The following is a 26,091-nucleotide window of genomic DNA, read 5'->3' as shown; positions in this document are numbered from 1 at the left end:
TGGGCGCACCCTCTGCTCTCAAGGAGCCGGCAAGGAGGGGGCCTCTGTGGAGTCCCCAAGGGCTGAGCCCTCCCGAGGCCCCACCCCCTTCCCCGCCCGCCCCCTGGATGTCTCCAGCCCTGGGAGGGCGCCCCCACTCGGACTTGGCCGCAGAGAGCGGCCGGCAGGCAGGGCGGCCAGCAGGCGTGCCCCCTTCACATTAAACATCTCACAATAAAAACACCGTACAAAAACGGAAGGTTATTTTTTGGCATAGTGTCTGTACTGGCAAGAAACAGGGAGTGGAATACTTGATCGGCTCTTCGGAAGGAGAGAGTAAAAGGCTTCGGTCGCAGGTCGAACGATTCGACCCGAACCAGGGCGCCTGCCCCATGCCCCGCCGCACGGCTGCGCCTCCGTCTGGCCCGAAACTCCATGAGAAAAATACACCGACAGCAACGTGGGTCCGAAGCACTAGCGAGAGGAAGGCGGTGCGCGGCCGGGTTGCCCCGGGACTCTAGGGATGGTGGCACTGGCAGGGAACGCAGGCCGCGCAGAGCTTCAAGTCAAACTGCTGCGATTTTAACGCCAATAATACTGACCGACGGGCCTGGGGTTCTGGGAAGGCGCCCGCGGCCCAGGCCCAGGCCCGGGCCCAGGCATGGGCCGCCTGCTGGGGAGGGGCCGGAGTCCTACCTAGGTTCCTACCCACTTCCGCCCCACTACCTGCACTACTCAGCTACGTCTGCGTCCCGGCTCCCTCCCTGCAGGACGCTGGACAGGTGCCGGCCCCGGGCACGGGTGGCCTGGGCCCTTCCACACACTACACAAGGCCACAGGGACAGCTGGGCTAGAGGCTGGAGCGGACGGTGTGCACCACCTGGCTTCTGGGGGTCCTGCCTACACCTGAAGGGGCAGGACTCCACCCCCACCCGCCCCGGCTGCAGGACCAGGACCCCCACCCAGCTCCGCCTCCCTCTGTCCCCTGTCTCTCTCTGTCTGGTTTTATTTTTGTCTGAAAGTCAGAGTGTTCATGAATTAAGGCTGACGGAACCCGCGGGTCTTGTGAGCAGGGTCCCAGGGGCTCTCCACGGGCGTGAAGACGGGTCCCTCGGGGTCAGTTGTGCCCCTGGGGGTGCTGGAGGGCAGAGTGCATGGCTGCTGCTGAGGGCTTGGTCCAGGGCCCCGCCAGCAGTGGGGTGGGGCTGGTGGTCGTCATGGTGACCTGGAGCATCTGTTCACCCTGTATCAGTCTCAGGAGGGCCCGAAGACGGTCCAAGGACGACTGGGTGCCCCTCTGCCGGGCCAGCAGGCTGGTCTTCAGCTCCAGGCATTTCTGTGAGGGCAGAAGGGGGCCAGAGAGAAGGGTCTCGGAATTCCACGGTGCAGGTGCCCTGGGTGGCCATCCCTCAGCCCTGTCCCCCAAAGCCCCTCCCTCCCATGGCAGAGGCCTGAAAGGACCAGCCAGAGGGACTCACCGAACCCGGGCAGCGGCAGTGAAAAATGTAATTAAACAGCAGCCAAACCCACAGGGGAAGTTTGTTTTAAATTTGGGGGTTGGGGGGGCCAGAAGCCTGACTGGTGTGGCTCAGTGGATTGAGTGCAGGCCTGCAAACCAAAAGGTCGCCAGTTCCATTCCCAGTCAGGGCACATGCCTGGGTTGTGGGCCAGGTCCCCAGAGGCAACCACACATTGATGTTTTTGTTTCTTTCTCTCTTCCCCTCTCCCTCTCTCTCTCCCCCTCTCTCCTTCCCTTCCCCTCTATCCTAAAGACAAATAAATAAAAATCTTAAGAAAAAGCTGGGGCCAGAAACGGTGTGGCTTGTGCAGAAGCATGGGAACCTCCTGCTCACCGCTGCACCCCCCCTAACCGGCCACACCTGTCTCTCCTCCTCCGGCGCGAGCTCCGAGCCGGCTGACGCAGCCACGGCTGCCGCGCCAGACCTTTGCTGGTCACCGGCCAGGGTTCCGCTCTTTCTCCTGCAGTCTGTGTTCCTGCCTCTCCCTAGCCTTTCTATACAGAGCCAAGGACAGATGCATTGGGCTAAAGTTCATTTGGTGCTGGGGCCAATAGCGTAAAATCCCTGAGACTGTCCGGAACGCTAAGACGGGAATAAACGGGCAGCCTCGTCACATTACATTGAAAGGGTTTCACCAGCCCTGGCTGGTGTGGCTCGGTGGGTGGAGCATCAGCTGGTGAACCCACATGTCCCAGTTCAATTCCCCGTCAGGGCACATGCCTGGGTTGCGTACCAGGCCCCCAGTAGGGGGCGCATGAGAGGCAACCACACACTGACGTTGCTCTCCCTTCCTTCCCCTCTCTAAAAATAAAGTCTTTAAAAAAAAGTTTTACAGGGCCTGGCGCTGCTGTTACATCAACATCAACATCATCACCATCACCACGATCACCATCACCACGTCTCATCGGCACGCCACAGAGGAGGAATCCTCACGGTCGCACCACAGAGAGGAAACGGGTGCAGACACAGCCAGGGCCCGGCTGGCGCCGCAGCCGAGAGGGAACAGAGCCACCAGCTAGTGAGCTCGCTCACTCACTCGACAACGCTCGTCGCACGACTCACAGGGCCGCACCCTCCGCCCGACTTGCGGAGGGATACGGGCGAGTCCGCCTTCTCCTGGGGCCCCAGGAACTGGACGCCGGCGCTCCGGACCCACACCTTGTGGTTCCAGGACGCACCGCCCCCCCACCCCGCCCCCGACCCCCACGCACCTTCACGGCCGAGGCCAGGCGCCGGTCCCGCTCCTCCAGCTGCCGGTGCTCGCTCTGCAGCTCCGTGCCCTTCTGCAGCAGCTTCTGCTTCTCCTCTTCTTTGACTAGAAACAGGGCCCGGCCGCGCAGAGGAGGGCAGGTCAGCGGAGGGGACCCGGGGTCTGTGCCCAGGCCGCACCCTCCTGCAGTGGCCAGTGGCCCGAGCCGGACGCACGGGGACTGGGACGCCACCTCCCACGGTCACTGCCCTGTGCGCAGGACCGGTCCCGGGGCCCCTTCCAGAGTTCAGGCCCAGAGCGGCCTCCCATGGGCCCGGGGCGAGCCCGGACGCCTGGAGGCGGGGCTGGAGAGAAGGGCGGGGGCGCTCCCGCTCCCTACCTGTCTTGTGGGTGACATAGGAGCGCACGACGGCCAGCATCCCCGTCCAGGGCACACCTTCGTCCTTCTTTAAGGCCTGCAGGGCGGAGGGGAGATGAGCAAGCAGGCAGGTGGGGACCCGCCACGCCAGGGGTGTGTGTGTGTGTGTGCGTGCACGTGCACGCACGTGTGACCCTGGGAGAGGCTTGAGCTCCCCGAGCCACACGGTCCTCAGCTGTGACCAGGGATGGGGGCCCCGCTTTGGGGTTCCAGCTCAGAGGCTGCTGAGCGGGGGCAGGGCTTGCTGACCACCAGGGCCTCAGATAGTGGCCGCCGAGAGCGGACTCGAATTCTTCTCGAACAAATGAATAAATAAATCTCTGTCTTGTTCCCGTGTCCCGGGGACCTGAGAGCAGCCAGCGGCAAACCCAGGGGCCCAGGGAGGCCCCACCATCGTGCTGAAGTGGGAAGCCACCTCACTCCCCCTGGGCACCCCCTCAAAGAGCTGTGACCCCCGGTAGTGACAATGCAGGGGCTTGGCGGCCCCCACAGCGACACACAGACCCCCACATCTCAGAACCCGGATGACAGAATGCTCCAGGTGGTGGTTTTTGAAGTAAAGAGAATCACCCTATGATTTTACAAGACGACGTTCCGTAGAAAACTGTCCTGTTAAAAAAACCAGTCGATGCCCCTCTCACTGCGCAGCCGCAAACAAGGCTGCCCGCTCAGATGCTTCACCCAGGTTTTTATCCTGCACACAGCTCTCCTTAGCTGGCGGCCACACTACACAGCAGCTATAAAGCCTGCTTTTAATTTTTATTTTTTTAAACCCAATTCCACATAGTGAACATGTCCCAAAGAATGGCAAAGTCTTTGTAAAAAAAATAATCCTTAAAATTCTATTCATTTATTTATTTTTAGAGAGGGAAAGAAAGGGAGAGAAACATCAATGTGTGGTTACCTCTCATGCGCCCCCTACTGGGGACCTGGCCCACAACCCAGGCACGTGCCCTGACTGGGAATCGAACTGCCAACCCTCCAGTTCACAGGCTGGCACTCAATCCACCGAGCTACACTCGCCGGGGCAAAACCACCTTTTTCAATGATCGCCTGTCTCAGTACAAGCCCTGGGATTTATTTCACCACCTTTGACTGCCGGGGAGCACATCTTCCCCCTTCTGTAAACGGGGGGGGGGCTGGCGGCTTCGCGCACGGAGTTTTGAATGTGTTTGGATTATACCCTCAGACTGCGTTTCCCCAAGCAAGATTCTCGGCTGTGAGGTGCACACTTTTCCCTTAAATCCTACCAGGGGATGTGCTTACCGATCTTAGAAAGAGGGGAGGGAGGGAGAGAGAGACACTGAGTGAGTGAGCAACATCGGTCGGCTGCCTCTTGCAGGAGGCCCGACTGGGGACTGAACCTGCAACCACAGTACGTGCCCTGCCAGGGAATCGAACCCGTGACCTTTCCATTTAAGGGACGACACTCCGGCCGAGTCTCTCCACTAGATACTGTCAAGTGTCAAAGTGGCCGCCTCGCCGCAGGAAGGGCGTGTGACTGCTCTGGCTAATCTGAGAGCTTTTCGTTCCCGCCATCGCTGCCTTGGTGGCCGGTGTCGCTGGTCCCCTCTGCCTGGGGGAGTCTGGTGCTCGAGGCGCAGCCCCTCGGGCGGGCAGGGGTGCGCTGGGGCCACAGCAGCCAGCGGTCTCCAACCCGCACTGTCTGAGCGCCCTGATGGGGGGCTCCCCTTGCCCGGGACAGCCCCCACAACGGGTCACTCGGAGTGCGGAAGCCTGTCCTACAGCCGGCCCCTCTCGCCCGTCCCCGCCTCCGCAGGGACCCCCGCCCCCAGGCCGCACGGGAGCCCGTACCTTCTGCTGGCACTTGGGGCACAGCCACACGCCCTTGGGTGCCGTCTTGAGGGGCGGGTCCAGGCAGCCGAGGTGGTAGGCCCCCGGGCAGGCGCCGCAGGGCTGCAGGTCAGTGCCGCGCTTGCAGGCGGCACAGCGCTCATCGCGGCCGGGCTCGTGCTGTGGGACAAGGGGGCCAGGGGGTGAGCAGTCCCCTCCCGGGCGGGCGCCTGCCACCCCAGCTGCGGATCCCGGCAGCTCTGGGAGAGGGGGCTGGGCCCCAGCCTGACCGGGAGGTGCGGCAGGCCTCCCGGGCACCCACGGGCACGCTCGCTGGTGTCGCCGAGTGTTAGCGGCGGGCGGGGGTCCTGCTGTGCGGCCCCTGTCGGCACACCGCAGTCTAACCTGGCATCTCCATCCTCCTGGGGCGGGTGCTGCACTCCATCCCCACGCCTGGCACCCATGCGGATACCGGCCCCGTGGGGGGCGGGGGGGGGGGCTCACCAGACCAGGGCACATAGAGTGCCGCCTGGAGAGGAACCCGGGGAGGGGTCGCCTTCCCTTTCCTCAGAGTGACCATCTGCAGAGTCATCCCCCTTGGGTGTGGTCTCTACTCACACACCTCCAGGGACGGGGAGCTCACTACCTTTCAAGCCTCAGTGGGCAGCCCTGAGGGGGAGGAGCCTCCCGTGACCTGCACAGTCTGCACGATCTCCCGCCAACTGACAGAAACCCTTCTCCTCGCACGTCACGCCTGTTCCCCAGCCCCGTGCCTGCGTCTGCCCCTCAGGTTGGGAACAGACCAGAGGACCCTCATCCGGGATGACCCAAGCCACCGTGACGAGAAATTCCAAGACTGTCTCTAAAGGCGGCCTCAGAAACCCTCTCCCCCTCACCTCCAGTTTCTGTTCGAGGGCACAGGGAGGGTGACCCGCTGGCCCAAGGTGACACAGGGAGCTGGGGATGGGGCCAGGGCCAGCCTCGGGGTCTCCTGCCCGGAACCCAGGCCCTGCAGCACTGTGGGCTCTGCAGGCGTGGGCCTCCCGCCAGGGTCCATGCCCACCGCCTACTGTTTCTCGGCAGCGTGACCGTCACGGGCACGTAGGGACCAGACACCCCCAGAGTTAGGTCTGACCCCCGGGGAAGAGACACACTGAGTGAACTCTGAGTGGGACCCCCAGACGAGGTCGTGACCCGTCTGTCTGGGAAGCGGGGGCGTGCACAGGCACCAGGGGCTGGGGCTCACAGGGTCACAGGGTCACAGGAGGGTGGGTGTGGGAGGCAAGACCCTGCAGACCGCCGAGCCTCACCCCTAGAGGGGTGGGCAGTGAAGGCCAGAGAGGGGCAGCTCTGCCCAGGGCCACACAGTGAGGCCGGGCAGCGCCGGGGAGAGTCCAGCCGGCAGCCGGGGCACCGTGGCTCCCGGGAACCCTGCGTCCTCAGCGCCGGGCGGGGAGGCCCCAGTCTGCCCCGGGGAAGGCGGGGCCGGCCAGGCGGGGGCCTGGGCGCAAGCGCGGCACTGGGGCCGCGGTCTCAAGGCCCTCTGCTCCACCCCAGGACGGCGCAGCCCCTGTCCCATGCCGGGAGCGGCTCTCCCTGGACCGTGGGGAGCACGACCCGCCCCCAGGTGTGAAGAGGGGACACGTACCTTCCAGCAGGGGTCCTCATTGGCTAGCACAGGGAAGAAGGGCGTAGAACACGTTAGTGGGTGTCTGGGGAGCACCGATCGGGACGGGAGTCCACGGGGCCCGGTGTGACCTGGTCCTCACCCAGGGCATGATGGGAGTGTCACAGGCCTGGTCACGGCCAGGACCCGCCACGGCCCAGGCCCGTCGGGGCCCGAGTTCCCGAGGGACACGGTAGCAGGGAGCCCGGGGAGCGAACCGCCGTCACTCCCAGGAAAACAAGTGACTTATTTTCACCTCTCTCTCTGGCCGTAACCCCCTCTCACGCCGGGAGGTGGTGCCCGACCCCACGTCTCAACGAGCAGACTGGCCCGCGATGGCTCCTGGCAGGGGGGAGGACGGCCCTGTGCGCCCAGCGCCCCGTGGTGCCGTCGGCTCGGCCCCCCGTGCCTCTGCCGCACTCGGAGAGGCGGGAGCCTCGGGGCTCACTCCGGACGCCGGCAAACAGAGGCCCGAGGCGGCGGCGGTGGCGTGGCAGGTGCACGACGGGCCAGCATCGCAGGGCCCCACGAAGAGCATGACACGCATGCCCGGCCCTGGAGCCTGCTCGTCTCCCCTCGCTGCGAATGGAAGGCCCCTCCTGGCCGCTGTGCCGGAGGACGCTGCACCACGTCAGGGGCTGTGTCCCCCATGCGCACTGGATTCTCGGGCCTGGCGGCCCCCTGGTGGGGCGGGGCTGGCGGAGGAGAGCGGGACCCGTGCATCCCGGGGGAGGGCCTCAGGCCGGGGCCCAGCACGCCAGTGCGGGGTGCGGGTGTGCGCCCCGTTACCCAGAAGGACTCTGAGGCCCAGGGAAAGGTCTGGCCCAGGCAGCACAGCTCTGACCACGTGGGGAGTCAGAGCCAGGGCTGGGCCGAGGGCCCTGGACCCCCTCATGGCGCAGGGCGGGCCCGGGAGGATGCGCCGAGAGCCGCCAGCCCAGCCAGCTGCCTGCGTGGATGGAGAAGGAGGGGTTCTCCAGGGCTCCTCCCGGCGCACTGCCCTCACCCTGACCCAGCTCAGCCCTGGGAGGGCGGACCCTGCCCCAGTGGCGTTCAGCGACCGAGGGACCTGGCTCTGCTCGGGGCCACACCCGGGGGTGGCACGGAGGGGCAGCCTGAGCCCTGGGTGTGACCCTGTGGGTGACCCCCATCGGCACTCCTGCTCAGAGCCCCAGTGCCTGCCCCTGCCAGGAGGGGGCCTCCCCCCACCCCGGGCCTCCTCCCCGAAGCAGGGTGAGGCTAAGGAGGCCAGGGTGTGCCGAGAACCCAGGCCGGGCATGGAGGGTCCCCAAAGCGCCCGCCCCAGAACAGCCCCTGCCGGGCAGCTCACCTCGTGCTGTGAGGAACAGGGGGTTGTTGAGATAGTTGGATGCCAGCCGCTTCCTCTGCAGGGAACAGAAAACGAGACCAGACCACCCGTCGTGCGGAGCCTCCTCAGGCCACAGCCCCTGCCCGGGACACCCCTGGCCGGACGCCCACGGCCAGAGGCAGGAACAGGGCCAGAGGGGACGCAGGGGAGGGGAGTCCCGTGGGGACGTGGCGGACCGCACTCGGGAGGGACAGGCTAAGACCCCGCGCTGGGGCGAATCGGAAACAGGGCTGGTGTCTGGCTCCCGTGTCTCCTTCCTCAGCCGGCTCTGGGGTCCGGTGGGGAAATGAGCGGTGGTGCTAACCAGCTCCGCAAACCCCACTTCCGCCACGTGGCCCAGGGACCTGGGTCCCTTCCCTCGCGGGTAGACGGAAGTTTCTGGTGCGCGCACGCCAGCACAGCGGCTCTGCCCCTCAGGCCACACTGGTGGCTTTGGCTGTGGCTGTCCAGAGACCGTTCTGGAGCTGTGTTGAGCTGGAAACCTGTCTCTCTGGGTACCCCTGGGCTGCGGTCAAGGCCGCGGGGCGACCCATGGAAGGGCTGCTCCTGAGGCTACTATGTGGCCAAGGCTCAAGGGCACGGGGCCTGGTGCTGGCTGCTGATATGGTCCCCCCAGGTCACCTCCGGCCCAGCCGGACGTCAGAGACCAGAGCAGAGGAGCAGCTCATCAGTGACCACAGGCAAGGGGGCGGGGATCCCGCCCTCTGCAGGCGCAGGGTGAGGAACAACTCGGTGACGTTCTTCCAGAGGGGACACAGGCCCGGGGCTGCCAGACCTCCCCGCTGAGGTCCCGCTCACAAACTGCGGACTGGGGACAGCGGGCCCCGGCCGGCCAGCGCCCAGGGAGGCGAGCGCGGCTGCTCCTGGACGCGCCTCGGGGCCCCGCGGAGCCTTGCTGGCCCCTGGCCGGGACGGCTGAGTCTGGAATGTGCAGTCGCTGGCCTCTGGGGACATCATTCCGCTTCAGAGGACTGTCCCCCACTTTGGACTTGAAGGCCCTAAAAATTTGCTTCTAAGGGACAATTCCTGGCTGCCACTCTGCACTGGCTGGGACTGGGAGACAGGCCTGGTGATCAGGGGAGGATCGGGAGGCCACGCCCTCCTGCAGCCCGGCCACGCCCCCGCAGCCCGGCCACGCCCCCTGCAGGCGGTGCCCGGTGCAGCTCCCGGGAGGAGGCCGGCCGGCATTCAGTCCTCGGGCCTCGGGCCTGTCAGCTGATTCTGACCTCAGGGGTGACGCAGGGCGTGACTTACGGCCACCGCCCAGCTCCCGTGCAGGTCGGGCAGGTGAGGGCGGCCAGCGCCCCGCCCCCCTCAACCTCCCCACCCCCACGCAGCGACGGGGCTCACCTCCGTCTCCAGGAGGCCGCTGTAGGCGGGGTTGGCTGTGCTTCTCCTCTTGCGCTCCTGGCGTTTGCTCTGGATCTCTGCAAGGCACACGCGGCGGCCGCTGGGTCCCTCCCGCCCCGGGAGCCCGCACGCCTCCTCCACAGGCCCAGCCGCCACCGCCCCCTGCTGCCCCGCAGGCTCTGTCTGCGCAGCATCCAGGCCCGCCGCGGCCCGGAGCAGGTGGGGTCAACGGGTCTCGCGGCCTCCGGGATGGGACAGGCCTGCTGGGCTCAGGCTGGAGAACCGGGCGGCAGGCAGGGGGCGACACTCGGAATCCAAGTGCCCACGCTCAGCTCCCTGTCCCCCTGGGCCTCGCCTGGGCCGTCTCTCTCGGGTCCCTCGGGACGACAGGTGCCCATCAGTCAGACGCTGGCCTGGCCGGGCCGCGGAGTGAGGCTCAGGGCTGCTGGGGGACCGGGGTCCCCGAAACCCCAAACACGAAGCCGCCAAGAGGACTGGTGTGGCGTGTGCCACCGCAGGGACAGTGACCGAGTGTCCTCTCCCCTGTCTCACTCTCCCCCTCGGCTCTGACTGCCGGAGGGGCGTGTGTGCGGCTGCGCTGACGCCAATCTCCAACCCTGCCTCTCGGTCCCGACGGGCCCTTTCGCACCGCCGCGCACCCTCCCTCTCATGTTCCTCTGCGCGCCCTGCGGCACCTGGGGCCTTCGGTGGAAGGGGGCGGGGCCCCGGCGCCTGGCCCTCATCGTTCCGCCTTGCGGGCTCGCCCGGGGGACAGGAACCCGCAGGGTCCCTCCGCCGAGACCAGGGCCAGGAAGCGCCACACGGGGTTTTGTGCAGACCGCCAGGGAGAGAGGGCAGGGTCCGCCTCGGGGGTGGCCCCCCGGCGGGCACCCGGGCAGGTCTCCCAGGAGCCCAGCTCACGCTCGGGCGCCGCCATCTGACCGGGGGACCTGGGGACCCGCTGCTTCTACCCTGGGCCCCTGGATGGCCCGCCCCGCCCCACCCCGCCCATCATCCGGGCCAGTCCCGGCCCCGCCCACGCCGCGGGGACCTTACCTTCCAAGTGCTCCGTGGTGACCAGGCCTAGCGCCACCATGAAGGCGATTTTCTGGGGGAAGGAAGCAGAGGAGCGTGAGCGCAGCCGCCCTCCCGCACGCGCTCACTCGGCAAAGGCGTGCGGAGCGCCCACTCCCGCAGCTCCCTCATCTGTGTTGGGGTCCCCTGGTCTTAACCTAATGGTCTCTCCCTGGTCCCCGGAACCCCTCCGAGGTCCCACAGTACACCACGCCTCCTCAGCTCCCCTGGGGACCGACCGCTCCTCAGAACTTCCTTGTCTGGGCGGCCTTGGCAGTGGAGCGGAGGGCCGGGCGGGGATTCTGGAAGATGCCCCTCCCCTGGGGTGCGTCTGGTGTTTCTCTCAGGGTCACAGTGCGGTCACGGGTCTGGGGAGTACACAGGGGGCACGTGCTGTCCACGTGACCGCTCACTGTGACCCTGACCTTGACTTCCCCTCCGTGGCGCCTCGGAGAGGAAGAAGTCGCTGTGCACGGCCCACGCTTACGGAGCTGGGGCCACACGCACTCTACACCACGTGTGACGTGTGTGTGGTGGGACTCATCGCTGTTCTCCCGGGCGGCGCCTGGGGTTACGAACCTTGGCCAGAGGCCCTGAGGTGACGGAGCAGGTTCACTGCGTCTCGCTTCAGCCCCCCGTCTCCCGTTCTGCCTGTAGATCTTTGACCCGCTGGCGCTCACCTGAACTCACAGGCTGACTGAGCCAGCTGACTGGGGTGATGTCAACACCACTCACAACCCAGGGCACCAGACGGCTCTAAAACACCGAATTTCCCCACCCGGGCCACAGCGGGCCTCGATTCCGTTTGCTCTTCAGGGATTTAGACTTCCAGGTGGGCGCGGAGGTTTGTACGATGATCCCTCTGAGGCCCTTGGCCTTCCTGCCGCTCTCCCTGGGGGGCCGTCCACATGGCCCCTCCCGGGGGCCAGGCCCCGCGACGCCCGCTCGCCCACCCCTCACCCGCTGCCACGCCGCAGTCTCTCCCGGTCCGAGGGAGATTTCACGGATCCTCTGGGGTTTCCTGCACTTTCGAACAGTGACCGTTCATCCCCCTTTCTAATTTTCACTTCTGCGCTGTTACAAACGCTTCTCCTCACGTTGTCAGCTGTGAACGACACTCTCTGGGGCGTGTGAAGTCCCAACTAGGACCCGAGCCCAGGGGACGGCTCAGTCCGCCCCCTCCCCCTCCCCCCACTGCGCTCAGCTGGGCCTCTGACCCGCCATCGGAGGAGCAGGTGACGTCTACACTGACCCGACGTGCTCCTCCCGCCCCCGGTTCACTCTGCAGTGAATCTCGGGAGGAGGGGGGTGCCTGCCTCAGTCTGGGAGCCAGAGCGGCCCCAGCGGGCTCACGGCCGACTGGGCTGGGCCTGCAGTAGTGCTCTCCCGTCAACGGCTCCAGGAGTCCATCGCCTGAGTTCCTGGCAGACTTAAAACTTCCTCGTGGCCTTTCACCTGGAAGGCCAGCTCGGCTGGTGGACAGAACGTCCTCGGCCCCTTCTGTCCTCGGGGTCTTGCCGTGGTGGCCGGGCCGTGGTCTCGAGCTCAGTGCTGCGTGGACAGGGCAGAAGCCAGTCTGACCATCCTCCCTCCAAAGTCTCTGGGTCGCTTCCGCCTGGGCGCCCAGCGGACCCCCGTGCTTCTGTGGAAAGGCAGTGACTTTCCAGGTGGTGTCTCCCGGTTGACCGGTCATTTCTGCTGGTGCTCAGTGTGTTCATTCACTGTGTAAATTCAAGTCCTCTCGACTTCAGTAAACTTTGCTTGGACTACATTTAAAAAACACCGAAGCGTCACCACACCAAGAAAGGTGGGCCGTACCGTCAGATCCTGCAAGGTGCGAGCCCAGCTCAGCGCGAGACTAATGGGTGCCCCGGTCGGGCTGCAGCGAGGCGGCTCCTGGTGTCGGTGTCACTCCCGGGCCCCGTGGCTGAGTGGACCGGCAGCGGGGCCGCTGGGCATCCCCGGGACTGGAAGGCTGGGACGGGGACCCTGAGAGGCCTGTGCTCCTGCCTCCTGGCTCCCCGCCCAGGAGCTCACGCTCACCTGAAAACAGGTGACCGGCAGGTCACAGCGGCCACCGGCTGGCCGCCCTGTTGTGGCCTCACTCACCCTGGGGGACCGCGGGCGGCTGTATTTACTGTGCTCCGTCACCCCGGGGTCCGCGCCGGCCTCCAGTGATCTGCCGGCTGCACCCTCTCTGCCGTCTTTTGCCTCACGGTCTAACTCTCCTTTTGTTCTGCGTGCCTCGCTCACTTCTGCCTCCTCGGTGTCTCGCCGTGTCCACGGCACACTCTGCCCACCCGGCTACGTACCTGCCTCTGTGTTACTTCTTCCTAAGTAAATCCGGCGCGAGTCCCACTGTCTCCTGCACTTTGGCCTCTGAGCCGCCTCTCCCCTTGCACCCTTGGGTTTCGCGTGTCATCCCCTTCCCAGTGGTGGCTCACCTGCGTTTTCAGCTGGTCACCCCCCTTCCACCCCCTTTCCTGTCTTCTTAAAAACACAGTCCCACACCCACCTCCTTTTCCTCCGCTGATGTGGAAATTATAGGTGGCATTTTATTATTTTTAGAGATCAGCCTAGATGTTTGAAGGGCATGTTTTTTTTCTTTAAGATTTAATTTACTTACTTTTAGAGAGAGGGGAAGGAAAGGAGAAAGAGGGGGAGAGAAACATCGATGTGTGAGAGACACATTGATCGGTTGCCTCTCGCACGCCCCCTACTGGAGACCCAGCCTGCAACCCAGGCCTGTGCCCTGACTGGGAATTGAACCGGTGACCTTTCGGTTCACAGGTGGGTGGCTCAATTCACAGAGCCACGCCCTCCAGGGCGCATGTTTTAACTGCCCGTTTTTCTAACCAAGTCTCAGGTTATTGAACGTTTGTATCTTCCCCCAACACAACACTAACCCTAGCAGGCTCTAGCGCCCTCCAAACATCCCAACCGACTTGCTGCCATCGCCCAGGACTTCCCGTCCACCTGCTCTGGAACACGAGGCGGGAGACTGCTGCAGTCTCGGCCTGCGTGCAGCAGCCGCCACTAACGACAGCCGTGCCGGTTGCGGCTTCTCACGCCCACCTCCGGGCTCCCCGGCTCCCCGCCAAAGCCCGGTTCTTTTTTTTTAAAGATTTTATTTATTAATTTTTAGAGAGGGAAGGGAGGGAGAGAGAGAGAGAAAGAAACATCAATGTGCGGTTGCTGGGGGTCATGGCCTGCAACTCAGGCATGTGCCCTGACTGGGAATTGAACCTGCAATGCTTTGGTTCGCAGCCCGAGCTCAATCCACTGAGCTATGCCAGCCAGGGCTTCAAAGCCCTGTTCTTTTAATGGACTGCTTGTGGGGGACACAAATCTCAGCCTTCCTACATCCAAAATGTCTCTCTTTCACCCTGGCTTTGGGAAAATGATCTCACTGGCTGGGAAACCCTGAGTGTGCAGGCACTCTCGCTCAGCGGGTCGCCCCCTGGTGGTGACCTGTGGCTCTGCACCGGCAGTTTTCACGGCCCCTCCTTTTTCTCTCTGGACACAGACACCTAGCCTTCTGGGTTTATTCTCAGCCAGCTGCCCGGCGGACAGACGGAGATGACGTTTGATCTGAAGACCCCCACCGATGCTCCTCAGTCCCAGGACGCTTTTCAGCTCCGTTCTGCGATCACCGTGGTTCCCCATTCCTCCACCCGCGCTCCCACACGTTGGAGCTGATGCTTCTCTGCCCTCCGGCTTCTCGCCTGCTTTCACATGCAAACTACCCTTGAACTTGGCATCTCTGCGCGGGCCCGCGGCGCCACTTCCAGAGCACTCACTGCCTCGCTCATCCCGTGTAGTAGGAAGGTTTTCTCATTCCCACTCACCGCCACGTTGTTCGCTGGCGGATTTTCAAATAATTTTTTATATTCGCCTGTTCCTGTTTGATTTTCGGGATCTTCCACTTCATTATTCCTTGTGGGTATCGTTCCCTTTTCTGAACGTCTTCGAGGATCCCAAACATCCTCCCTTAAAGAGTCGCTGTGAGCGTGAGTATTCCACAAAATCAGCTCCGTCTGGAATGCATGAATTCAGGCTTCCAGTGCTGGTTTTCACGGGTCGTCATTCCCAGCATCAGATCTCTTCACGCGTTTGGGGTTCTGTCTACAGACTCGTTTGGGGCACAGTTTTTTTTCCGTTTATTTTTTTTGCATTTTCTCCCTGCTGCTTAGCCTTCCCTTACAACAAGTTTGGAACGGCCTCACCACCTGCCCCCTCCCCTACCCCCCCAGGTGCAGCTGTGGCCCCAGGCGCAGAGAAGCTGGGTTCCGCTCCTCTATCGCCCAAACAGCAGCTTTGGGGACCCACTGCCCGAGTGCACTGACCCTCCTGGCCCCCCGCCCGACTCTGGGCTGGGGGCCCGGCACCAGTCCTGCTCCCCAAGGCCGTTCCAGACACAGGGACACAGCGGTGCACGGCCCCGCCTTCGCCCTGCCTGTGCGCCCCCTGCTGCTCCTGTGGGTCTGCAGCAGACGGACCCCCGAGTCACCCCGAGATGGGATGTGCTTTGCGGGGTTCCGAGAGGGGGGTGAGTTGGTTATTTCTGAATGGTGGGAGGACCCTTCCAGCTGCAGAGTGGACAGAGGCGGGGGACCCCGTCTGGGACGGGGAGACGAGCGCCCAGGGGCAGACGAGGCGGGGACGGGGCGCCGGCAGCAGGGACGCGTGCAGGGAGGGAGCGACTGCGTGCACAGGTCTGGCCCGGAGAGGCGGCAGGGTGGGGGGGTGCCGTGGGCAGGCCCGTACGGGGCTGCGGCCCCCCGCTCCGGCCGGCTCTCTGTCAGCACATGCTGGTCTGAGGGCGGCCAGCTCGGTCTGGCGCCACCGAGGCCAGGACACCAGGAGGTCCGGAGAAGGCCGCAGCTGTCCTGAAGAAGTCCAGCCCGGGGACAGGAAGGAGCGGACAGAGCCCAGGCCGGGGCCAGGGGCCTGTGACGGCGCGCTCGGCCAGCCTCGGTGGGCCTCGCTGACCAAATGGACGTGCAGCCCCCGGGCCCAGCCCCGGGGCACAGCCGCCGTGAGGACGTGGGGAGAAGGAGCAGACGCACGTGAGCTCTGAGGCCTCCGCTGTGTGATCTGGGGTGACTGCCCGCATCCTTGCCATGCCTCGGGCGGGCACCGTCCCCTCCTGGGCCTGAGCGTCAGCTGCCTGCCCACCTCCCAGGGCGGCCCTGGGGCGCGGCAGACGCCCAGCGTGCGGACGCACGTCACAAGCTGCAGAGAGTCACAGACACAAGCGGCCCCTCCACGGACCCCGGGCTGCCCTGCCACCGCTGTCCCACAGCAGGAAGCCCCGGGCACCCTGAAGACGGAGCGGAGACGCCCCGAGAACGCCAGGGTCCGACGGCGGCCGGACTGCACGGCCTCGACTGTCCACACCGAGCGCTTTCTCTGGGGCCCCTTCTCTGTCTATGTCCAGCCTGGTCATTCTCGCTGTGTCCTCACAAACACGCAGTCCATTGCCACGGCAGCCAGGAGGCGCCGTGGGGCTGCGGGGAGACCGGAGACGGGGCTCCTGGCCCCAAGTTCCCGGAACAACCAGGATAGAGGCCTCTGGCTGCTCTGAGCCTGGGGTGCACAAGCACGCCCTGCGGCAGGGGACGTGACCCCCCTGCCCCGAGCGTGGCTGTGTGGGGTCAACGGACTAGCCATGCACACGTGTGTCCCGCACGCGCCCGGTGCAGCCTGGGAGTGTGAGGATAGGCCCGGGCCCCTGGGTGCGGGGTCGTGTGGGGCCACGTGGCGTGTGCCCTTCAGGAGTTGAGTGGCGCGATCTCAGCCATGAAAAGGGTCCTTCGGAGAAGGCCTTGACCTTGAGCACACACCTGCCGTCAGCACTAATTACTGAGCGACTGATGCCCAACATGGTGTCCGCTCAGCTCCGGGAGAAAAGCACTTGCAGTAGGTGCAGACACCGGGAAAACGACACGCACAGCAAGGAAGCAGGGAGAAGGGGGAACAAACTTAGGAACGCCCGTCAAAGGCAGGCGGGCGGGGTCCGTGGCTGCTTGTGTCCCATGTCACGGACGGGACAAGGGCCCGCCTGCCCACCGGGCGCACCCCGAGACCTGGGCAGCTCCAGGACACACACCGGGGCGGGGGGGCGGGAGGGGGCGCGCACCTGGCTGCAGGGCCGCTGCCAGGCACCACCGCCACCCAGTGGCCGGTCTGCACACCGAATCGGCTGAGACCGGGGCCATGGGCGAGTCCCCACTCCGAGCACGCGCTGCACGGGGGCTGCGCCTGCATGTGCCCGCCGACTCCATGCAAGGCCGGCCCTCGGACTTGCCCTCGGCCCCCGGACCACATCCCCTGGAGTGCCCGCGGCCCCCGGACTGCCACCCCCGGACCACATCCCTGGACCTGCCCGTGGCCCCCGGACCACAACCCCCGGACCACATCCCTGGACCTGCCCGCAGCCCCCAGACAGCAACCCCCGGACCGCAGCTGCCCCACCTCGGGGTTCTCCTGGCCGGGTGGCGGCCGGTCTTCCTTCTTCTCGGCGGCCCGCGCTCCCTGAGACAGCTCCTGCGTGGGCGACCGCGAACCCGCCGTGCCCTCGGGCTGCGGCTGCACTTGAGGCTGGATGAGGATGACCTGGAAGGTGGGGCGAGGGGTGAGGGGGGGCGGGGCAGGGAGCGGGGGCGGGGGCTGGGAGGGTCCAGGGTGGGCAGGCCTCACAGAGCCCGGGTGAGCCAGGACGACGGCGGCTCCGGAGGAGCGGGTCCCCCCCCGCCGAGTGGCGGGGTCCCAGGGGCACGAGGCGGCTGGCTCTGACCCTCCTGTCCACAGGGAGGGCTCATGCCTCCGACAGCCCCCCCACCCCCACCCCCGAGGGCAGCCTGCCCGAGAGACCGGCCCAGGTCCAGCCCCGTGCTGCCGATTTCTGGCCATGGGGGCCCGGGGAGGTGCCTCTACCTCTCTCCCCGGCTTCCTCGCAACCCCTACCCCAGGGGGCTGCTAACTTCCAGGCAGCAGGGACAAGAGAGGTTCGTTTCTTTATCCCAGCTCCAATGCAGGTAAACTGAGGCTGAGGGGGAGCAGAGGGGCAGGGACCCTTCCCTGGCCGTCTGTCCTAGAGGCATTACCTGGCCGCCCTCTCCCCCGCTGCCCCTTGGCCCCAGGCCCCAGGCCACTGGTTCTGAGGTGCTCACACTTGGCCGGGGGCGGGGGTGCAGGCAGGAATGGTGGACTTTCTCTCCCTCTGGGGAGCCCTGCGGAGCCCAGGGGTGGGTGGGGGTGTGGGGAAGGAGGAGGCGGGCCCCAGACCCACACAGAACCACCCAGGGCAGCCCCGCGTCAGCCAGCCCTCCCCTCCGCAGGGTCCGGGGCCACCACTGGCTCTGACCGGGGGAGGGTCAGAGGCCGGAAAGCCCGACACGGACTTCCGCGGCCCGGCCCGGGCCACAGTCCCTTCCACACGGGACTCGGCTGTCTGGCTGATTCATTAGTTTTCGGACAGGGAACTGGGAAAGAATCGTTATCTTTCACGAGTCCGGGGAAAGGAGCTCCCTGGGCCTGAGCCAGGAATAAACTTGAACTTGTATCCCACCCCACCCGCCCCCAGAACCTGCAGGGACTGTCGTGAGAATCTGTGAGCCCCGCACACGGGGGGAAGATGCATCATGGGATTTTTTTTTGCTGGCTTAAGGGAAGGCCCCTTGCTCTTCTTTGTACCCCAGACGCTCTGCGTGGGAAACCATGCCCCGTTCTACCGTATTCACAGGGAGGAGAGCAGTGACGTCCCCAGTAGAGAAAGGGGCAAAGAATGTCCTCACACAAGTCACACGGAAGGAGCCGGAATTCTTGAGAAATACAGGGAAACATTCAAGCCTAATAATCACCTAGCAATGCGACTCGCAGCAGCGAGCGTCCGTTTACCCTGATTGAAGGGTGAGAAGGGGGAGCGGGCGAGGCTGTGGTGACACGGGCACACTCCCCCGGCACACACCTGCGACGCCTCCACGCAGTCCTCGCCATCTGACCAGAGCCCTCCGGCCACAGCTCCCTGGGCGTCCGGCCTCCCCAGGGGCGTGGCCCGCGGGGCGGGGGCTCGGAAGCCTAACACTTGTTGCCCGAGACACCAGGTGCGACGACACAGGTGGCAGGAAAGGGGAGTGGACGGGACACTGGCCACACACAGGAGGGGCGGCCTGGCGGACCCCAAACCGGGAACAGGGAAAGAGGCCAAAAGAGAAAACGGTGTCTTCCACGCAGCCCCAAGGGCCTGCAAAAGCACAGCGAGAAGGAGCTCGGAGGGGAACTGGGGAACTGGGGAATGGTCTCGGTTTTGGTTTTATATCTTGGCAACAAATCTGAGGTGTTCCCGTGCAGACGCTGGGGTCCGGAAGGGCCCCGGCCGCCTAGCTGCACGGCAGAGAGCCGTCGCCGGCTCCCGCCACACGCCTCAGTGTTTGAGCTACTCACTCCGGCAAAGGAAGCGATTCGGTCAGGAGCCAGCGGCTCTTGTCCAGCTGGAGGGCGTCCGCTCAGCCACACGTCCTTGCAATCTCACGGCCACGGACGGCGGTGCCCTCCCCACTTCCCGCCCCGCCCACCCATGCGGCTCCCGGATCCTCTCCCCGAACCTGGCCACTCCCTCTGCCCCGGCCTCCTCCGTTGGGCCACTCTCAGACGGCGGACGGCGGCCGCCAAGTGCACGTCCTCACCTTGCTGTCGGCGCTGAGGAGGAGGGGCTGGACTCTGATGCTGTCGCCGACCGCAGGCACGGCGTTGCTGGGGGCGACGGCAGTGGCATGGCTGGGGGCGGTGGAGACGAGGGCGTAGGCCACTCCGGCACTGCTCAGAGGACAGGTGACAGCGGCCGGCTCGGCCAGGGCCTGCGGCTGGCTGCCGGGCGTCGGCACATGGCTCACGGTGTTGTTGGCGGTGGGGAGGGCTGGGCTGGGGTTCTTGACGCGGACCACGGTGGCCTTCTGCAACGTGGGGGGCTGCTTGGGGGGCCGGTCCCGGCCCGGGGTGACGGGGAGGCTGTCTGGAATCAGAGTCTTTGGCCTAACCTGGGGGGAGGGACAGCTGCATGGTCAGGCAGACACGCGGCAGGGGAGGGTGGCACAGCAAACAGGCAGCCCTGGGCAGACCCAGGACACTGGGGCACAGCACGGCACCGGCGAACCTGGCTCGGGGACCACCCGCGTCAGAGGCGAGGGGGCGAGAACAGAGAGGCCAGGGGGCCACCACGGCTGCCCGCATCCTGGGCCAGCACGGATTGGCTGGGGGCCCGGGAGGAGCCACTCCAGGCCCGAGCCCCTCCCAGCTCGAGGCAGGCACGACGGTGCAGACCAGGGCAGGAGGCCGGGGGAGCACAGGGACCGGCCGCAGGCACAGGCCGCGGCAGCACCCTGTCCGCATCGGCTGCAAAGCAGCAGGGCTCCCTCTGACACCCCACGGGCATCACGTGTGGGGACAGCCGGCAGACAGTGGCCTCTGTCGGCTGTGGCTGCCGACAGCGACCAGCTCGGAGACTGTGGTCTCTGCCCCCGAAGGGGACCAGCAGACAACGACCCCGCTGTGACCTCCAGCTCACACGGAGGGCTGTGCTCTGCCCTGCCGACTCCCCGGCCTGCCAGGTTCGCCCACGGGCTCTGGTCTGCACCGCCGGCTACGACCACCCAACCCAGACCCGCACGTGGGCGGGCAGCCCCCAGGCCGAGTGTCAGCTCGGCCGGGGGCTCCGGGCTGGGCTCAAAGTTTGATGCGTCTCGATATTTTCTGTTCTATTCCAGCCAGCCTAGTTTATCCCATTAAAGACAAATCCTGGTCGCTACCCACTACACTGATGTCCCGGGTCCTCACCGGCAACAACTGGGTCTGGTCCAAACTTGTCTGCACAACACGTCTGGGCTCCCGCCCAGCTCTGTGTCCCCCCAAAACCTTAGTGCGGAGGGGGCTGGGGTGAGAGACCACGGGGATGGACAGACAGCCAGAAACCCCAGGGCACACCCTCCAGGGCTGCTTACCTGAGGTAGCACTGCCGCTCCTTGCCCGGCCAACCTCTGCAAGGAGCTGACCTGAGGACCCGCGACAGGCACTGCGGTGATGGATCCCAAGGCCTGGAAGACAGGGGGCGCTGCTGAGACGGGCTGCGGGGCAGGGGGAGCATGCGCTCCGCCAGCCCAGCTGCCCGGGGGCGGCGCGTGGACACAGCACACCCTCTGCTCCCTCCGCTCTTCGTTACCAGGTCTTGTTCACGAGGAACAGACACTCGAGAAATCTCGGAGACTAGAGAGAGAGAGAAGGAACGGCGGCACCCGAAGGCAGCCACCCCGGGGCGCACGTCGGCCCCCTGCAGGTACCAGCGTCACGCGGCGGTACGCGGGCGTCTGCCGCCTGTTTTGCTGCGTTCACTGATGGGGGGGTGGGGGGGTGGGCAGGACTTTCGGCCGCTGCCGCGACCCTCGTGAGTCACTCCCGCGGCTGCTGAGTCTTTCCTTCCGCACATTCGCCGGCGTTTCCTCCCCAGCCCCCCCCCTCTCAGAAACCTGGGTGCTAGCCCACCCTCTCCCGACGCACGCACCAGGCTTCCACGGACGTCTTCGTGGAGAGAGCCGTGCCCACCCCCAACGTGCTCCCAGAGGAGAGGGGCCGCAGGCGGGGCTCCCGGGCAGGGTGAGGGTGAAGAAGGGTGGCAGTATTTTGGGCCCCCGATTCATGTCCCCACTGTGCCCGTCAGGTGGGCTGTGTCCAGGGCACACCGGGACACACCCCGAACCCCCCCAGCTCCCCAGCGCAGGGCTCTCTCCGATGCTGACGCCGCACCACCAGCAGGGGGCGCCGTTAGGGTGGGGAGAGGGGAGACGGCAGCCTCCAGGGGAATCCAGGCCCACATACACACATCGCTGAGTTCGGGGTGCCTGCTTGCCGGAAGCCTCCTTTGGTGGGGATCGCCACTGCCCACGGCTGACGAAGGAGCAGTCCTGCCCAGCCACGCACGTCCCCCACGAGCCTCCCTGCTGGGGACAGGGACGCCTCACTGGGAGCCCGGTGGCCAGAGACCCGTGAGGATCTCTCTTGAACGCAGATGCAAAAATTCTTACCGAAGTGCTAGCGAGGCAATCCCAACAATGATATAAAGGAAAATACAGCAGGAGAAAGTTGCATTTACCCCGGGAACACAAGGCTGCCTCACCGTCTGAATAGCAGGTAGGGAGCCCTCCCCCCACTACTATATAGTTACCTCGATAGACGCAGAAAAGCGCTGAGCACCCTGGCTGGCGTCGCTCAGTGGATTGAGCTCGGGCTGCGAACCAAAGCGTCGCAGGTTCAATTCCCAGTCAGGGCACATGCCTGGGTTGCAGGCCATGACCCCCAGCAACCGCACATTGACGTTTCTCTCTCTCTCTCTTTCTCCCTCCCTTCCCTCTCTGAAAATAAATAAATAAACTGCTTTTTAAAAAAGCACTAAGCAAAATTCACCCTCTATTCAAGACAAACGCGTCCAGCAAACTAGGAACGGAAAGCAGCTTCCTTAACCTGATAAAAAGTCACCTACAAAAACCCACAGCTGGCACCATACGCCACGAGGAAAGGCTGCAGGCTGCCCCCTGGGACCGGGGACGAGGCGGGGATGCTCTCTCCCCCACTCCTGTGCAGTCCCCACTGGACTGAAGTCCGGCCACTGCCATCAGGCGAGAAAAAGAAATAAAACACCTCCAGATTAGAAAGAAGATATAAAACTGCCTTCACCTGCAGATGGCAATAGTGGCTACATAAAAAAAATCTTACAGAACCTACAAAAAAAGCTCTGGGAACTATAAATGAGTTTATCAGCAAGGTCACAAGAGACAAGATTAATATACAAAAACAAAACAAAACAAAACTGTATTTCTATGTCCTAGCCACCAACATCCAGACATTTAAAAAATGTGTAGACGCCACCTGTGGCGGCTTTGAGAAGCGAGGAGCACTTGGAGGTAGATGTGCCCACGGCCGTGTACGACCTGTGCACCGAAACCCCCAGGTGCCGCGGAGAGAAACATGTCCAGCCCCGTGTGAAGAGAGACACACGCTGTCACCATGGATTAGGGGGCTCCGCATTGTTAAGATGCCAGTTTTCCCTAAATTGATCTACATATTCAATTACAACCTCAATCAACATCTCAGCAGACTTTTTTTTTGGTAAAAATGGACAAGATTATTTTAAAAAGCATATGGAAATGTAAAGGACCAGAGCAGCCAAGACAACCCTAAAACAAACACAAAACATCATCAAGGTGAAAGGGCGTGACCGTGCGGCCCGAGGGCCCACTGGGACGCCGCGGCAGCCGAGACAGTGCACGGTGTGGGCGCCGCACACGCACACACAGTGACGGACCCAGAGCCCGAAAGTGGACTCGCACACACACCACCACCTGGTTCTCGGCAAGGGCGATGCACTCGGTGCAGAAAGGGCAGCTGGTTCACAAAAGGCGCTGGAACAAGTGGACACTCACGTGTTAAAAACAAACAGGCGCCATGACAAAAAAAAAAAAGGCCCAAACAAAAGAACAGATCCAAGTTCCAGAAAAAATACAACTAAGGGAGGAAGAGACCGCCAAGCTATCAGATGCACAGTTCAAAACACTGGTAATTAGGATGCTCACAGAAATGGTTGAATATGGTCACAAAAGAGAGGAAAAGGTGAAGGCTATGAAAAGTGAAATAAAGGAAAATGCACAGGGAACCAACAGTGACGGGAAGGAAACTGGGACACAAATCAATGATTTGGAGCACAAGGAAGAAAGAAACATTCAACCAGAACAGAATGAAGAAACAAGAATTCAAAAAGAATGAGGAGAGGCTTGGGAACTTCCGGGACATCTTTAAACGTTCCATCATCTGAATCATAGGGGTGCCAGAAGGAGAAGAGGAAGAGCAAGAAATTGAAAACTTATTTGAACAAATAATGAAGGAGAACTTCCCTGGCCGGGAAAAGGAAATAGACTCCCAGGAAGTCCAGGAAGCTCAGAGAGTCCCAAAGAAGTTGGACCCAAGGAGGAACACACCAAGACACATCATAATTACATTACCCAAGATTAAAGATAAGGAGACTACCTTAAAAGCAGCAAGAGAAAAGGGAGACAGTTACCTACAAAGGAGTTCCCATCAGACTGTCAAGCTGATTTCTCAAAAGAAACCTTGCAGGCAAGAAGGGGGCTGGAAAGAAGTATTCCAAGTCATGAAAGGCAAGGACCTACATCCAAGATTGCTCTATCCAGCAAAGCTCTCATTTAGAATGGAAGGGCAGATACAGTGCTTCTCAGATAAGGTCAAAATAAAGGAGTTCATCATCACCAAGCCCTTAGTATATGAAATGCTAAAGGGACTTATCCAAGAAAAAGAAGATAAAAAATATGAACAGTGAAAGGGCAGCAAACTCTCAGTTATCAACAACCACACCTAAAACAAAAACAAGAACAAAAACAAACTCAGCAAACAACCAGAACAGGAGCAGAACCACAGAAACGGAGATCCCATGGAGGGTTATCAGCAGGGGAGTGGGAGGGGAGGGGGAAAGCACAGAGAACAAGCAGCGTCGATGGTAGGTGGAAAACAGACAGGGGGAGGGCAAGAATAGTACAGGACGTGGAGAAGCCAAAGAACTTGTGTGTACAATCAACCCATGGACATGAGCTGAAGGGGGGAATGCAGGCAGGAGGGGGTGTGCAGAGCAGAGGGGAATAAAGGGGGGAAATGGGACAACTGTAATAGCATAATCAGTAAAATATATTAAAGTAAAAATAAAATAACACAAACAATAACATCGACGCCCACCTTGCACCACGGCAACAGGAAGGAAAGCACCCGGCGCGGGTCAGGGCCCCAGGCGCGGTGCGGGCGCCCGCAGAGCTTGCAGGGGAGGGGCCTCGCCCGGGGACTCCGGGTCGGGGGAGCCACCCCACGCGAGACATCCAAACCACGCCCCCTGCAATGGTGAAGCCACACGCTGGACTTCACCACCGAAAAGCCCCTGAGCTGGAAAGGCAGTGTTAGGAGGTAGTGGGTCTCCTCCAGGACACCAGAGCCACCGCCCACCCGCTGTCCCTTCTGCTCGGGGGCCGGCCCGAGCGCCCGCCTCTGGTCCGTACAAACCTTCAACGGACCATCTGCAGACGCTCTGCGGGCCGGGCCGGGCCGACCTGACCGACCTCCGGCCTGCCCGAGATTTGGCAACACCAGCAGAGGCCGCACCGGAGGCGCCTGCAGGAGCTGCGGGCAGTCCGGGGGGCACTTCCGTCAGACGCGGACAGGCATTTGCAGCTCCGAGCATTTCAGTAGGAGAAAGGGACCACAGAAGTCAAAGATAAAACGTTTCTCCTGCGCCAGCGGGGTCCCTGGGGCGGCGGCCCAGGGGACTTCAGACGCGGCCGAACCTGAGAAGACTCCCGGAGGGCCGGGCGCAGCCTGAGGCCTGTGTGTCCTGGAGTCCCTCCCGCCCGGGCCACCGGACAAGGAGGGCCCGCGGGCCCCGGGGTCCAGCTCGGGGGCCCCGTCCCCTGGAAGTCTCTGCTTCTCCCAGCCCGTGTGCCTGTCTGCAGTCACGATGCGGCACCGGCCCGGAGCAACACACCGCGTACACACGTGCCCCGTGAGCGTGAAGCCCCCACGCCACCCAGAGAGGGAACTCAGGGACACCGCTCGCAGAGAGGGAGCCCCCAGGCTGCACGGTTGGGGACCCCCAGCAAAACCGGGGCGCAGCAGCGGCAGCAGCTGCCCTGGGAGGGGAAGGGGGCAGGGTGGACCCCGCGCCCCCTGCAGGTCTCCGGGCTTTGAACCGGTCGGAGCAACTGGACGAGATGTTCCTCCTTTGTCGGGGGCGGGGGGGGCTCACGCGGGGGGTCTGCTGTGGTGCCTTCCACACGTCTTATGAGCAAAAATAGGAACAAACGCAGGTCGACGGGGCTCTCGGATGACCCTACCGCTGGGTCTGCACAGCGAGAACGCTCTTCTCGTTGAGAATGGGGATCCTTCAAGCCCCTGCACAGACGCCCTTTTCTGAAGCCCAGCCTTGGAAACGCGGGACCCCCCCACTCCCCGCCCCCCGCCCCCCGCCCCAGAGCAAGCCCGATCACAAGTGCAGCTCGGCGGGGGAGGGGGAGACAGCACGGGGGGGGCTGGGAGGACTCAGCGGCCCACTGCTGCGGGGCACAGGCAGCTTCTGCGCAGCTGGGTCCCGGTGACCCTGACCGTGCAGACTGCCCGGGCCACTTCCCTCCAGTGGACGAGGTCTCTGCCGGGGGGTGGGGGGGGGGGGCGGTCCGCCGCTGCTCATCAGAAAGCCCAGCCGACACGGCACCCTCTCAGCAGCCAGCGCGGCCAAGAGGGTTAATCAGCCCGACGCTCTCCAGCAGGAAGCACGCACTCCAAGTGGCACCGTGGACGAAGAACTGGGCGGTGGTCTCGAGGGGGCGCGAACACCCGCCGGGGGTGTCTGGCAAGCACAGGTGTGGGTGTGGGGGCAGGGGTGGGCGTGCTGGACACCCCCACCCCCGACGGCAGCCTCTGAAGTGCCGGCTCTCCGGCGGAGTGTCCACGAGACCAGCAAAAACATGCGTCACATCAGCTCAACCGAGAAAGGCCACATCGGAGAGAACTGGACTTGGGGGAGGGCCTAGGGGCCAGTGAGGACCCTGTCGAGCCTCCCCCAAGGCTGTTAGGGCACCCCTGATCCCCACGTGGGAGACACCTCTG

General features: G+C 63.8%; 1 protein-coding gene across 2 annotated transcripts in view; it reads right to left on the bottom strand.

Moving 5' to 3' along the window:
- Nucleotides 1-961: 961 nt before the first annotated feature.
- The window catches only part of PHF21B (PHD finger protein 21B), a 55,593-nt gene continuing 30,463 nt past the window's right edge, over nucleotides 962-26,091 (bottom strand). For both annotated transcript variants that reach the window (XM_045835012.1, XM_045835013.1), the window contains exons 3-13: nucleotides 20,382-20,474; nucleotides 19,071-19,421; nucleotides 16,858-16,998; nucleotides 10,363-10,414; nucleotides 9,307-9,383; nucleotides 7,918-7,972; nucleotides 6,570-6,592; nucleotides 4,943-5,101; nucleotides 3,089-3,164; nucleotides 2,711-2,814; nucleotides 962-1,315 (exon numbers count right to left, since the gene is read on the bottom strand). In XM_045835012.1, coding sequence (XP_045690968.1) covers nucleotides 1,097-1,315; nucleotides 2,711-2,814; nucleotides 3,089-3,164; nucleotides 4,943-5,101; nucleotides 6,570-6,592; nucleotides 7,918-7,972; nucleotides 9,307-9,383; nucleotides 10,363-10,414; nucleotides 16,858-16,998; nucleotides 19,071-19,421; nucleotides 20,382-20,474 — 1,350 coding nt within the window. In that variant the 3' untranslated portion in view covers nucleotides 962-1,096. The remainder of the gene's footprint in view (nucleotides 1,316-2,710; nucleotides 2,815-3,088; nucleotides 3,165-4,942; nucleotides 5,102-6,569; nucleotides 6,593-7,917; nucleotides 7,973-9,306; nucleotides 9,384-10,362; nucleotides 10,415-16,857; nucleotides 16,999-19,070; nucleotides 19,422-20,381; nucleotides 20,475-26,091) is intronic.

The sequence above is a fragment of the Phyllostomus hastatus genome, unplaced genomic scaffold (assembly GCF_019186645.2).
Source record: "Phyllostomus hastatus isolate PE091 unplaced genomic scaffold, TTU_PhHast_1.1 phas_contig_198, whole genome shotgun sequence".
In the NCBI taxonomy this organism is placed as follows: Eukaryota; Metazoa; Chordata; class Mammalia; order Chiroptera; family Phyllostomidae; genus Phyllostomus; species Phyllostomus hastatus.
This window is presented reverse-complemented; position numbering and strand designations above follow the sequence as displayed.